This window comes from Panthera pardus, unplaced genomic scaffold (assembly GCF_024362965.1).
Source record: "Panthera pardus isolate Hobbes unplaced genomic scaffold, ASM2436296v1 HiC_scaffold_2, whole genome shotgun sequence".
Classification (NCBI taxonomy): Eukaryota; Metazoa; Chordata; class Mammalia; order Carnivora; family Felidae; genus Panthera; species Panthera pardus.
This window is the reverse complement of record NW_026526765.1, coordinates 43132125-43146519: the sequence shown is the minus strand read 5'-3', so window position 1 is coordinate 43146519 and position 14395 is coordinate 43132125. Positions and strand designations below refer to the sequence as shown.

At 40.2% G+C, this 14395-nt stretch overlaps 1 protein-coding gene across 2 annotated transcripts in view; it reads left to right on the top strand.

Annotated features, from left to right (window-relative positions):
* The first annotated feature begins 7781 nt into the window (after positions 1-7781).
* DCTN4 (dynactin subunit 4) overlaps positions 7782-14395 on the top strand; it is a 31844-nt gene continuing 25230 nt past the window's right edge. For both annotated transcript variants that reach the window (XM_019464437.2, XM_019464436.2), the window contains exons 1-3: positions 7782-7947; positions 10599-10669; positions 13147-13325. In XM_019464437.2, the coding sequence (XP_019319982.1) occupies positions 7813-7947; positions 10599-10669; positions 13147-13325 (385 nt within the window). In that variant the 5' untranslated portion in view covers positions 7782-7812. The remainder of the gene's footprint in view (positions 7948-10598; positions 10670-13146; positions 13326-14395) is intronic.

Genomic DNA, 14395 nt, shown 5'->3' with positions numbered 1-14395 from the left:
GCCAGCACTACCATCACATTTCCTGGGCAGGGCCCCTCGGAAGGGCCAGGAGGGGTCTGATGAAACAGCGGCTTTTTTTCTTCTTCCCCTTCTGTTTACTTACTAGGACTTTTAGATGAGTGTGCAGATTCAATGCAGGGAAACCTGTGATTAATGCAGTTTTCCAGCAAGAAACCAAAACGAGAAAGTTCACCCAGGCAGATGGCCAGCACGGGTCAGAGTAGCCTGCCGGGATTGTTTTGTTTTGTTATTTATTTATTTATTTTTTAATTTTTTTTTAACATTTATTTATTTTTGAGACAGAGAGAGACAGAGCATGAATGGGGGAGGGTCAGAGAGAGAGGGAGACACAGAATCTGAAGCAGGCTCCAGGCTCTGAGCTGTCAGCACAGAACCCGATGCGGGCTCGAACTCACGGACCGTGAGATCGTGACCTGAGCTGAAGTCAGACGCTCAACCAACTGAGCCACCCAGGCGCCCCTTGTTTTGTTTTTTAATAATTTTGATATTCTAGCATAATACTTGTCACATCTTGGCATCTTTTTAAAGGTTTGGTTTATTTTTTAGAGAGCATGTGAGCAGGGGAGTTGGGGGCAGGGGGCAAAGAGAGAGGGGGACAGAGGCTCCAAAGCAGGCTCTGTACTGAATGCAGTGAGCCTGATGCAGGGCTCGAACCCACAAACTGTGAGATAACGAGCTGAGACAAAGTCAGACACCCAACTGACTGAGCCTCCCAGGCACCCAGCCAGCCAGGATTCTTAAGCTGTAGAGGAGCCTGAGCCTTTGATGTGGGAGCTCAATTTCAGCCCTCTCCGCAAGACCTCATTTGACCAAAGTGTGACTGACTTCAGTTTTTTTTAGTTGCTATTGTGGATTTACTCTGAAGGATTCTTTAGAGAAATGAAAATCCCTTTGGGTTTTTCATTCATGGGATAATTAGGGGCCATTTCTTACATGTGCCTAGTACTTCATAGCTCACAAAGTGCTTTTATAGCTGTGGGGTTTTTTTCTATTTTCACCAAGACAGGAATTATTTTTCCCATTCTATGTGTTATGAAATGAGACTCAGAGGTGGAAATGGCTTTTTCAAGATCACATAGCTAGAAAGTGCAAAACTATTCACCCATATTTGATAATATTCCGTGTTGGCAGAACAATGGGGAATTGGGAGCCTTGGATACTTACTGTGAGAGTATACATTGGTCTGGTCTCTTCACAAGAGCTCATTGCCAATAATTTTTTTTGAATTTCTTTTTTAAGGTTTATTCATTTCTCAGAGACAGAGACAGAGCATGAGTGAGGGAGGAGCAGAGAGAGAGGGAGGCACAGAATCTGAAGCAGGCTCCAGGCTCTAAGCTGTCAGTGCAGAGCCCGACGTGGGGCTAGAACTCATGAACCGTGAGATCATGACCTGAGCTGAAGTCAGAGGTTTAACGGACTGAGCCACCCAGGCGCCCCACCAATAATTATTAAATATGGTTATCAGTTAGACAGCAGCTCAACTTTTGGGTCCCTATCTTAGCCTCAGCTTCCCTTAGCAGAGAGATCAAAATGAGAGCTTGCAGGCAGGGAGCCAGGAAAAGTCAACCAGTTGGAAGAAAGGTCAATACAAGGGCACATCATCAAGCTGGGCATTACTGCATGCAACTAGGGCTCGATCTTGCTGGTACCCCCTAACGTCACACTGAGAATGTCTGGGAGAAGGGAGAGGGGGGCATTTATTGATAGGTTCCCACCTAGGTTGGTGAACAATTGTCCCATAAAATGTTAACTCCTTCACACTTCCAGGTTTGCCAAGTGGATTCCCAGAGGGATTTCAAGAAGGTATTCGTGTAGTAATCACAGTTAAAAGTAAAAAGGGTTGGGGAGGACCTGGGCCTGGCGACTGGAGTTGGCACTGGAAGGCAGATCTTCACAGTGAAGTCTAATTTTCAAAGTCTGACAGGTAGGGCTCTGTGGAACTGGAATCATGGAGAATAGAATCCATCCCCTTGAAGGTGGGGAGAGAGTCCTACCAAGAGATAGGCAGAAACTGAGGGTTGCTGGGGGCAGGGCGGGGTGGGGGGGTGGGAAAGGGCGATTGGCATTGAGGAAGGCACTTGTTGAGATGAGCACTGGGTACTGTATGTAAGCAATGAATCATGGGAATCTGCCCCAAAACCAAGAGCACACTGTATACACTGTATGTTAGCCAACTTGACAATAAATTATATTTTAAAAATACAATAAATAAAATGTAAAAAATAATAATAATAAAAAAGAGGCAGGATGCTTTCTGTTTCTGTCATTGGAGACTTTCCATATTCCATAGCACAGTGGGCAGAGACTATCTGATATCCTGCTAGGCAATGGTCACAAGGCAACAGAGACAAGGCCCACCATGCTCAGTCTTGGGGCCAAAGATAGAAAATTAAACAAGTGATTATCAAACCACAGTGGTTCTCCAAATTTGTGGGCATGAGATTCAGCTGGAAGCTTAATAAAGATTTAGATTTCTGGGCCCTGCCCCCCAAATTCTAATTTGGGTCTTGATAAGGGCCTGGAATCCTCATTTATAGTGGTAATTCTCAGGTAATTCTAGTGTAGGTGACCCAGGTCCACACTTGAGAACCACTGCCCTGGGGCCTAGACTCTGAGTCCTTTGGGGGCAGTAATTGTCTCCTTTATCTCTGCTTCCCTCCCTAATTCCTGTCACAAAGGGACAAAATAATTGCCCATTGAACTGAATTGTTTGAAACCACTGCTCCAAAAAGTGTTTCACATGGAGTCAGCTTAGGTCTGTAGCCTCCCTCTACCTGTAGTCTCTGGGACTTGATTTTACCAGAGGAGTTTAGTCCAGCAAAAGCGACTAACACTCAGCAGAGACTAGGTTATAAGCCATAAAGCCAAGGAATTCATTAACAGGAAGAAATACATTTTCTTGTAGGAGCAGAGTCCACCCATGAAACTATTGCTTGGTGAATAAGAGGTCAGAGTAAATGGAATTTACTGACTTTTAGGCTTAAATTGTTAAAATGGGACACAACCTCTGAGATAACATATAGGAGAACACTGTATAAATCAAAAAGCACTATATTCCCTGTAAGATATTACTAACATCATCATAGTAAAAAATACGGTAGACAGAACACCTAAATGTGTAAAGCAAATACTGACAGATCTGAAAACAGAAATTGATGGTACAACAAGGGGACTTCAATGCTCTACTTACCATAATGAATAGAATATCCAGACAGAAAACAATAAAGGAACAGTTGACTTGAACAACACGATAGGCCAAATGGACCTAACAGATGTTAACTGAACATCGTACCTAACAGCCATAGAAAATGTCTTCTTCTCAAGCACACGGGGGTTTTCCTCCAGGACAGATCACATGTTGGGCCACAAAATTAGCCTTCAAAATTAAGAAGATCAGGGGTTCCTGGGTGGCTCGGTCGGTTAAGCGGCCGACCTCGGCTCAGGTCATGGTCTCACGGTCCGTGGGTTCGAGCTCCGCGTCGGGTTCTGTGCTGACAGCTCAGAGCCTGGAGCCTGTTTCAGATTCTGTGTCTCCCTCTCTCTCTGACCCTCCCCCATTCATTCTCTGTCTTTCTCTGTCTCAAAAATAAATAAACATTAAAAAAAATAAAAATAAATTATTTTTTTTAATGTTTTTTTATTTATTTTTGAAAGAGAGAGAGAGACAGAGCATGAGCAGGGGAGGAGCAGAGAGAGGAGACACAGAATTCGAAGCAGGCTCCAGGCTCTATGCTGTCAGCACAGAACCCGATGCAGGGCCCGAACCCAAGAACCACGAGATCATGACCTGAGTCAAAGTCGGACGCTCAACCGACTGAACCACCCAGGCACCCCTCCTCTTTAAAATCTTTTAAGAACAGGAGAGGAACCACTCCCAAATTCTTTTCACAAGGCCAGCATCACCCTGATTACAAAAACAGACAAAGACCACAGGAAAAGAAAACTACAGGCCAATATCTCTGATGAATATAGATATAAAAATCTTCAAACAAACTAAATTCAATAACACATTAAAAGGATCATACAGGGGCGCCTGGGTGGCTCAGTCAGTTAAGCGGCTGACTTCGGCTCAGGTCACGATCTCGCGGTCCGTGAGTTAACTCACGTCAGGCTCTGGGCTGATGGCTCAGAGCCTGGAGCCTGCTTCCAATTCTGTGTCTCCCTCTCTCTCTCTGCTCCTCCCCCGTTCATGCTCTGTCTCTCTCTGTCTCAAAAATAAATAAAAAACGTTAAAAAAAATTTTTTTTTTTTAAATAAAAAAAATGAAAGGATCATACACACCATGACCAATTGGGATCTATCCCTGGGATGCAAGGATGGTTCAATGTATACAAATCAATCAATGCGATACAACACAATTAAAAAAATGAAAGAAACCACACGATCATAAATAGACACAGAAAAGGTATTTGACAAAGTTCAGATCCATTCATTATTAAAACTGTCAGCAAAATGAGTATAGAAGGAACTTACCTCAACATAATAAAGGCCATATATGAAAAGTCCACAAATAATGGAAAAACTTAAAAGCTTTCCTTCTTAGATCTGGTACAAGGCAAGGATGCTCACTTTTATAACTTCTATCCCACATAGTACTTGAAGTCCTAGCTGGAGTAATTAGACAAGAAAAATAAACAAAAGGCATCTAAATTAGAAGGGAAGAAGTAAAATTATCTATGCTTGTAGATAACATCATCATATATGTAGAAAACTCTGAAGACTCAAAAAAAAGCTGTTGGAACTAATAAATTCAGCAAAGTTGATGGATACAAAGTCAACATATAAAAATCAATAGTGTTTCTATACACTAATAATGAGCTATCTGACAAGGAAATTAAAAAGACAATCTCACAATTGCAAAAAAATAAATAAAATACTTAAACTTAACCAAAGAGATGAAAGATTTGTACACTGAAAATTATACATTGATGAAAGAAATTAAAGAAAATACTAATAAATGGAAAGACATCCTGTGTTCATGTATTAGAAGAGAATTAATATTGTTGTAATGTCCATACCATTCAAAGTGATCTACTGATTCAACGCCATTCTTATCAAAATCCCAAATTCATTCTTTACAGAAATAGAAAAAACAACCCTAAAATTCATATGGAACCACAAAAGACTCCTTTTTGAGCAAAGAGAACAAAGGAAGAGGCATCACAGATCTTGATTTAAAATATGTTACAAGGTACAGTAATCAAAACAGGCATAAACACAAACATATAGACCAATGGGACAGAATAGAGAGCCCAAAAATGAATTCACACATCAACAGTTAACCAATCTTTGACGAGGGTGCCAAGGACACAATAAATGGTGTTGGGAAAATTGGATATCCACATGCAAAAGAATGAAATCATATAAAAAATAAACTCAAAATAGATAGGAGACCTAAACAGAAAACCTGAAGACATAAAACTATCGGAAGTAAACATAGGGGAAAACCTTCTTGATATTGGTCTGGACAATGATTTCTTGGATATGACCCCAAAAGCACAGGCAACAAGAGCAAAAATAGACAAAAGGGATTCCATCAAACTAAAAACCTTCTACATAGCAAAGGAAACAATCAACAGAATGAAAAGGCAACCTACAGAATGGAAGAAAATACTTGCAAATCATATAGTTGATAAGGGGTTAATATGCAAACTACATAGCAAAATAAATAAATACTCCAATTTAAAAATCTGCAAAGGACCTGAATAGACATGTCTATGTGTCTATAGATAAGTCAGATATATCTAGAAAACATACAAATGACAACCAGATATATGAAAAGGTGCTAAACATCACTCATTATCAGAGAAATGCAAATCAAAACCACAATGACATATCACCTCACACTTGTTAGAATGGCTGTTATCAGATACAAGATAACCAGGGTTGTCAGGATGTGCAGAAAAGGGAACTGTCACACATTGTGTGGGAATGTAAACTGGTACAGCCACTATGCAAAGCAGTATGGAGGTTCTTCACAAATTAACAATAGATCTATCTTATGATCCAGCAATCCCACTTCCGGGCATATAGTCAAAAGAAATGAAATCAGAATCTTAAAGAGATAGCTGCATTCCCATGATCATTTCAGCATTATTCACAATAGCCAAGATATGGAAACAACATAAATGCCAACAGATGAATAAAGAAAATGTGATATATAAATATATGCACAATACAATATAATAACTGTAATATAAATATAATATAAATATAGGTATCCTGCCATTTGTAGCAACACAGATGAACCTGGAGGACATTACGCTATGTGAAATAAGCCAGACCCAGGAAGACAAATATTGCATGATCTCACTTATGTATGGATTCTCAAAGTCAGACTCATAGAAGCAGAGAGAATGGTTGTTGCCAATGGCTGGGGAAAGGGGGAAATGAAGAAATGTTGGCCAAGGGGTACAAAGTTGCAGTTATGCAAGGCGAATTAACTTCTGGACACCTAATGTATAACAATGTGACCATAGCTAATACTGTATATTATATCCTTGAAATTTGCCAAAAGGGTTGATCTTAAGTGTTCTCATCAGAAAAAAAGAAAAGAAAATGGTAATTATATGAGGTGATGGATATGTTAGATTGTTTGAGTTCATTATTTCACAATGTATATCAAATCACCAAGGTGTACACCTTAACTATATACCATTTTAAATTGTCAATTATACATCAGTAAAGCTGGAAAAAAAGAAAGAAAATATGCTGGAGGCAGTATGCATAGGAGTGACGCAGGCAAGCTCTGGAGTCAGACAGAACATAGTTCCGCTGCTATTTTTCAAATCTTAGACAAGTGGTTTCAATTTTCTGAGCCTCAGTTTCCCATCATTCCCAACACAAATGATGGTACCTGGCTTTTGGAATTTGGGGGAAAATTAAACGAGACAATGTACGTAATCTTTTCATAGCGTCTTGTACTCAATAAGTGTTCAATAGATGTTAGCTAATATTAATACTCAGTTCCATTTCTTCTCAATCACCAACTCTAATGTCAGACAAATAATACAACAGCGCAACGGGAAAAGCACGCAACTGGTGGCAGGTAACCTGGGTTCCAGTCTCTGGGTTCCAGTCTCTGCTACATTTTACATAAAATAGGTCATTTTACATAAAATAAGCCTTAGTTTATGTATTAGAAAAAAAAATGTAGCCGACACCTAGCAATAATGTTCATTCATTGATTTAATTCCTTCACTAGTAATACTTGTAGAACGCTCACAATGTAGAGTTAGTCCTAAGTATTCGAAACCTGGAAATGAATGAGAAATGGTTTCTGTGTGGAGGAGTTCACAGTCTAGGAAATTTCCAACGAGATAATGTCTATGAAGATTTCCTACAGGTCAGTGGCAAGTGTGGTGTGACTCTTAACCTTCCGGTTCCGAAGGCACTCTGTCCCTGAGATCTTCCATCTACCTTCTGGAAGTAGGTCTGGAAGGTGAGGGCAGGAGAGGCGGTTGTAAATTAAACAAAAGAGCATCCTTTCCTTCTGGAGAAACAAGGAAAAGGAGAGCACCGGGCCAGTGTGGATTTGACCTGTGATTACGTACCTAATGACCGAAAAGTCAGACTTCCGTCCGGGCAGCAAACGCCCACTGAAACGCTGGGGGAGAAACGGGGATTCCCAGCTGCGCACGCGCACTTTAACTTTCGCCGAGCGCCGGGCCCCCTCTAGATCGGAAACCTTACGCAGTCTCCTACGAAAGACGTAGGAAAAGCGGCGTGGAAAACGCAGGCTCTTGGGTCACGTGACGCGGCGAGAGCGTCGTTGGCTCCTCCCCCTCCAAGATGGCGTCCCTGCTGCAATCGGAGCGGGTTCTGTACCTAGTCCAGGGAGAAAAGAAGGTTCGGGCCCCGCTCTCGCAGCTTTATTTCTGCCGCTATTGTAGCGAGCTGCGGTCGCTGGAATGTGTGTCTCACGAGGTAACGCAGTCGTCCCATGAAGTGTGTGTGTTGGGGGAGGGGAGAAGGGTTCGTCCTAGTCACCGCGACTGGCGGGTAGTTATTTCCTAGCTTGGTGATTGGCTGTGTCTTCTGTCGCTCAAATTTGCTTGCGATTTAATTTGCTTATAATTTGTCATTTGGAAAGAAGGAGCGGCCTAGGGTGGGGCTGAGCTGATCTTTTGGTTCTAGAGCACCCTTTGATTGGATAGACTTGACTTTGGGGACCCTGGCCGTCTCCTGGGAGTGGGTTGGTAATTGGGTGGGTTGGGAGGAAGGTGTAAAGGTGCTTATTCAGGCTACTTGAGGGGCAAGATACAGTCTTTCCTGATTGATACCGGGTGGAGCCCGCAGGCATTCTCATTCATGCTCCTCCCATCCTGGAAGTTCTGCCCCTACTTTGGCCAGAAACTGGGCCTTCCTCTGTCTGCCCGGGCTGTGTTCTGGCTCATGCCTAGGCCTGCAGCAAGGAAGAGGTTGGGTTGGGGCAAATTGAGTGAAAAGCGCTTAGAATAAGGTCTGTCGTGTAAGAAGCTCAAAGGGTTCTATTCATGGCGCTTCTCCAGAGGGAATGGTGCTGGCCTTCGCAGGCACAAGTGGGGTTGGAAGTGGGATTGCTCAGAACGTAAAAGACCTACCCCATTTTTTTAAATTATCAAATAAAATTCCCAAACTTCTGCACCATTTGGCACATCTTGTTATTCGTTTAGTAAGCTTCGGAAATTAAAAGACAAGTAAGACAGAAATCCTGCTGTTGAGTGATTCATGATCTGGTTAAGGAAAAGCTACTGGTAACAGTTACTGTTTAGTCAGTGCTTTCTGTATGCTGTGGTTTACCTAAGGCCAATAGAATGAATACCTTTTTAAAAAACTATTTTGTAGTTAGAGCAACAGGCACAATGTTTGCCCTACATCACACAGCCAAAAATTTGGGGGTGGCAGGGAGGATCAGGATTTGAAACTGCAGCCTTTCAAATCAGGATTTGAAACCCAATTCAGAGAACTTCATTGAAGATCCCTGGACTGTTAAAAGTGCATATGAAAACGTGTCCTATACTGTAAGCCATTTTACACATTATTATTAATAATAATTATCTTGTTGGGTGTATTTTTCATAGTATTAAGAATTGTCAGAGAAAGCAGTTAAATAATATGAGAGAAAAATCCATGTGTTTTCTTTCTCCGTTAGTATTTTATCTGTGTATATCTCTTTAGCGGGTCCTTTGTCTTTTAGATGTTTCCTATTCCAGCTTCACCTCCAGAATTTATTGGATTAGAGTCCCATTTGGTGGTCATTAGAGAGATCAGTCTCCATGATTTCTAAGGATCTGTTAGAGAGTCTGTCTGTGACCACAACTTTTACAGACAGACTGGTGTGTACCTGGGCGTTTGGGGTTTGGAGAAGGATGAGGCTAGTGAGGGGTGGAGGAACCCAGAAAGTTCTTGGTGAGAACCTGGGATTGGATCTGCATATGAAGGGACGGGCATAATTTGAAAAGAGCCACAGGAAGTAACAAATTATAGTTGGCCTTTTATGATGAATACGTGTAAATATTAGTTAGCAATACTGTATGTTCCTGGAGATTATTTGAGCTGCACCTTTATTTTTTCAAAGGTAGTCCTGTGTATAGCAGATGATGAAAGAAGAAGCCAATTTCTATCATCATGCTGATATTCAAATAAATCTGTGTTTACATCTGAAGGTGATTAGGGTTACTAGAATTGTCAAACAGGATCTACCTACATTAAAGAAAATAATTATTGGGGCGCCTGGGTGGCGCAGTCGGTTAAGCGTCCGACTTCAGCCAGGTCACGATCTCGCGGTCCGTGAGTTCGAGCCCCGCGTCAGGCTCTGGGCTGATGGCTCGGAGCCTGGAGCCTGTTTCCGATTCTGTGTCTCCCTCTCTCTCTGACCCTCCCCCGTTCATGCTCTGTCTCTCTCTGTTCCAAAAATAAATAAAAAACGTTGAAAAAAAAATTTAAAAAAAAAAAAAAAAAAAAAAGAAAATAATTATTCAGACCTTAAAAAATACAATGAATTTAATTTTCTACTGTGTTTTTGAGTTAAACACAATAAGACTATCTTGCTAGCTTAGTAGTTTAATTTGCCATTTAAATATTTCCATAGTTGGCTCTAGCTGATTTTGTAAATGTTAATCTATACTTCTGCAAATGTGTAATACTTCAGTAAGGAGAAAACTTTTAAGTCTTCCTTAACAATTTAAGTGTGGTCAAGTTATTACAGTCCATTAAAGCTAAGCAGGATGGAAGGATATTTGATCACAGCTTCACAAATTGGGTTATTTTATTTCATTAATCTGTTCCTTAGATTATCATAGAGTTCTTCTTTTACAAAGACAACTTTTAACACATCTCATACATGATACCCTGATGAAAGGGAACAGGAAAGAGCAGAAAGGAAAAATGGAAGGGTTTTAGGAAATCCAGAGGATAAGAAAAAACTTGGTTGAAGAATAAACCCTAAGCTGAAAACAGTCTAGATTCTTTGGCAGATCAGTGGTTTCTCACTTGCCACTGCAGTATATTTTAGAATTCACTATTTGGCGTAGACATATATACAAGCTAGACCGAGTGCCTTTTTCTCTGATTTTTTATTTCTTGTTTCTTTCTAGGTGGACTCCCATTATTGTCCCAGTTGCTTAGAAAATATGCCATCGGCTGAAGCCAAACTAAAAAAGAATAGGTAAGACTGGGATCCATTTTTTTTCTGTTTTCCTCAACTATTTTTTGAATAAAACACACGGAATTAACTCTCATTTTTAACTAGCTGATTTTCATTTTTTAGCATCACCTTTGCTAAAGATGAAATGTCCTTTGATTTTTTAAATTAATTTTTTATTTTAGGACAGTTTTAGACTTAAGAAGTATTGTGAAGATGGTACAGAGAATTCTATTACTTCATACACAGACTCCCCTATTGTTAACGTCTTGCATTAGTATGGTATATTTCCTTCAAATTAATGAACAGCATTGGTACTTTATTATTAAATAAATGCTATATTTTATTCAGGTTGCCTCAGTTTTTCCCTAATCTCCTTTTTATGTTCCAGGATTCTATTTAGGATACCCACATTATATTTAATAGTGATGTCTCCTTAGGCTCCTCTTGCTGTGACACTTTCTTAAACTTTTCTTGGTTTTGATGACCTTAAAGGTTTTGAGGAGTACAGGTAAGATATTTTGGAGAATGTGCTTCAAACGGAATTTGATGTTTTTCTCGTCAGCGGGGGAAATGTGTTTTAGGGAGGAAGACAACAGAGGTAAAGTGCATCTTTTGTTACATCACATCAGGGGTACATACCATCAATAGGACTTATTACTGTTGATGTTAACCTTGATCACCTGGCTTGAGCTAGTATTTTTCAGGTTTCTCTGATGTAGAGTTACTCTTTTTCTCCTTTTTTATACTGCACTCTTTGGAAGAAAAGCCACTATTACAGTCAACACTCAAATCGTAGGGAGTTATGCTTCCCCTCTGTGAGGGTTATCTACACCAATTATTTGGAATTCTTTTGCATGGAAGATTTTTCTCTCTTCCCCTATTTATTTATCTAATCATTTACTTAAAGCATGAATATTGATTTCATATACCTTAGGATATAATCCAATACTCACTCCTTCCTTCCTTCCTTCCTTCCCTCCCTCCCTCCCTCCCTCCCTCCCTCCCTCCTTCCTTCCCTCCCTCCCTCCCTCCCTCCAGCTTTGGCCATTGGAGCTCTTTCTGTAGACTCCTATAACCCTTTTACCACCCCCACCATTGCATGGGCGGGGAGTTTGGGAGGTTGTTCATTTGTTTGAGCATTTTCTGACTTTCTGGTGTTGCAAGATAATCCAGGCTCATCCCAGGACTCTGCCTCAGTCCTGAATTAGCCATTTCTCTAATTAGTCTAAAGAGTTTAAAGTCTCTTTCTCTAAAGAGTCCTGGTTCCTTTTATTAGAAAACTGGTATTAAAAACCAAGATCTGGGTAGTAGGTATGTTTGTTGCTACTGGGTGCCATTTGGTTTTTAGCTTAGCATGTATACCTCCATGGATGCGAACCGCTATTACTTATCCTTCCTGAACCCAAGAAATAGCTCCTGATGATCCAGACACTGTTTTTTGTATGCTGTCCACACATTAATTTTTATTTAATCCTCAAAATATCAGTAAGCAGTAAACAGTGGGCAGGTACTATTATTATCCTTATATGAGGATGTTATCCACATGGCAAAATACCGCATAATTAGAGTTATGGAGCAGAGCTTCAGAACAAGTCCAGGAGTGGAAGTGAAATCTTAATAATCTCAGATCGTGAAAATTAAAAGCAGCAAGGCCCAGGGGCCCCTGGAGGGGAAACATTGGCTGAGCACTAGGAAGAGTAGTGCCTAAGGAGAGAGCAGAAAGCCCTGAAAATGCACTGCTTCTGAACTACTGCAGTTTGATGGCACTGTTTGGTTGCTGGGTCGGTTCTGGCACAGCACACAAGCAGTTATTTTCCAAACCCAGTTTCACCGCTTATTGTATTGTTGCCTCCCAGGTTTCCATTGTGCAACTGCTCTTCCTCTCTCAAGGCATGAGCTGTGACATTTGTCTTCATCGGAAATCTTCGTGATCTGTACAAGCCTAAAAAGAGTCTGAAACAGTTAACCCCAGACTGTTTAACAGTGATTCCCTCTGTGGAGTAGGATTGGGTTAGGCTCTAATTCTTCAGGGACTTTGGTGCTGATTGCATTTTTTACAAAAAATAATGAACATTATTATTATAAAAATATACTAAATTTTTTTTTTAATTTTTAATGTTTTTTATTTGTTTATGAGAAAGAGAGAGAGAGCATGAGCCAGGGGAGGGGCAGAGAGTGAGGGAGACACAGAATCTGAAGCAGGCTCCAGGCTCAGAGCTGTCGGCACAGAGCCTGATGTGGGGTTCGAACTCGTGAACCACGAGATCATGACCTGAGCTAAAGTTGGACCCTTATCCGACTGAGCCACCCAGGTGCCCCTATTTTTAAAATTTTTAAACAAGGTTTTAATACTTTTTTTTATTTCTTACTGTTTGAGGGTCACTCCTTCCTTATAGTTCTCTCTTGAATTCCTAACACCTAGAACAATGTGTGGCACATAGCAGGTGCTTGATAAATGTTTGTCAAATGAATGGACAGTTGTATTTGTTGTGTTATAGGTGTGCCAACTGCTTTGACTGTCCCGGCTGTATGCACACTCTCTCCACTCGGGCAACGAGCATCTCCACACAGCTTCCAGATGACCCAGCCAAGACCACCATGAAGAAAGCCTATTACCTGGCCTGTGGATTTTGTCGCTGGACATCTAGAGATGTGGGCATGGCAGACAAATCTGTGGGTGAGTCAGGTGGACTTCAGCATGAGATTTTGTGAAATTGGCAGTGCTGTAATCGCCCACAGATTATTATTTCTGTTACCTGTGGAAGGTAGGAGCTAAATTCCGAGCTAAATCTTTCATGCTCCCAAATTCTCACATTTGTGGGCTATGATGTTTCATCTAAAACTGGGTAAACTATTTAGTTTTCTTAGAGTTAGTAAAACAGTATTGATAAATCTGACACTTTCTTAGAATCAAAATATTAATGCTCTTCATAAAAAAGAAACACTCCTGATGATGAAAGACATCATGAACAGATCTAAAAGATAAAAGTAACAAGACTAAGAAAAATATTTGGATCATATATAACAGACTAAAGGTAAATAAATAAAAATAAAGAACCCTTGTAAATCAAGGAAGAGACCCCAAAGAAACATTGGGCTAAGGATAAGAATAACAGCTCTCAGGAGTGGAAATAAAAATGATGAATAACCAAAGTGTGTGCATGGAAGGACCCACAGTAGGGTTAAAATGATTCTCTGTTTTCACAAGTCCCATCCCTCGTGTTTCCTTACCCTTGAAATATTTTAGGCCTTTCTTTTTATTTCTGCTCTTTCTTTGAATATCATGAAATGCCTTGTACTATTAATATTCTGTATATGTGAGTTTTTCGGGTGTTTTTAACACTATTAGGAGTTTCTTGGGAACAAAGACTTTGTTTTGAATGTCTGAATTTTTCATTTAGTTTTCGTTGTTCAGGTGATTGGATTTTTGTTTTCACACGCAACTTGGTGAGGTAAATTTTTTAAGTCAATAAATATGCACAAAGGTATGTTTAACTTTATCAGTAATCAGGGAAATGCAAATGAAAACTTCATTGATTTGACAAACTTTTTAAATCTGTTAATATCAAGGGTTGGCAAGAATATGGGAGAATAGTCATTTCATGTACTACTGCCTTGGAGAGCAGTTTGATAACATTTATTAAATTTATTTCTTTTTATTTTTATTAAAAAAATGTATTTATTTAAAATGTATTTTTATTAAAAAAATGTATACCCAACATGAGGCTTGAACTCACAACCCCGAGA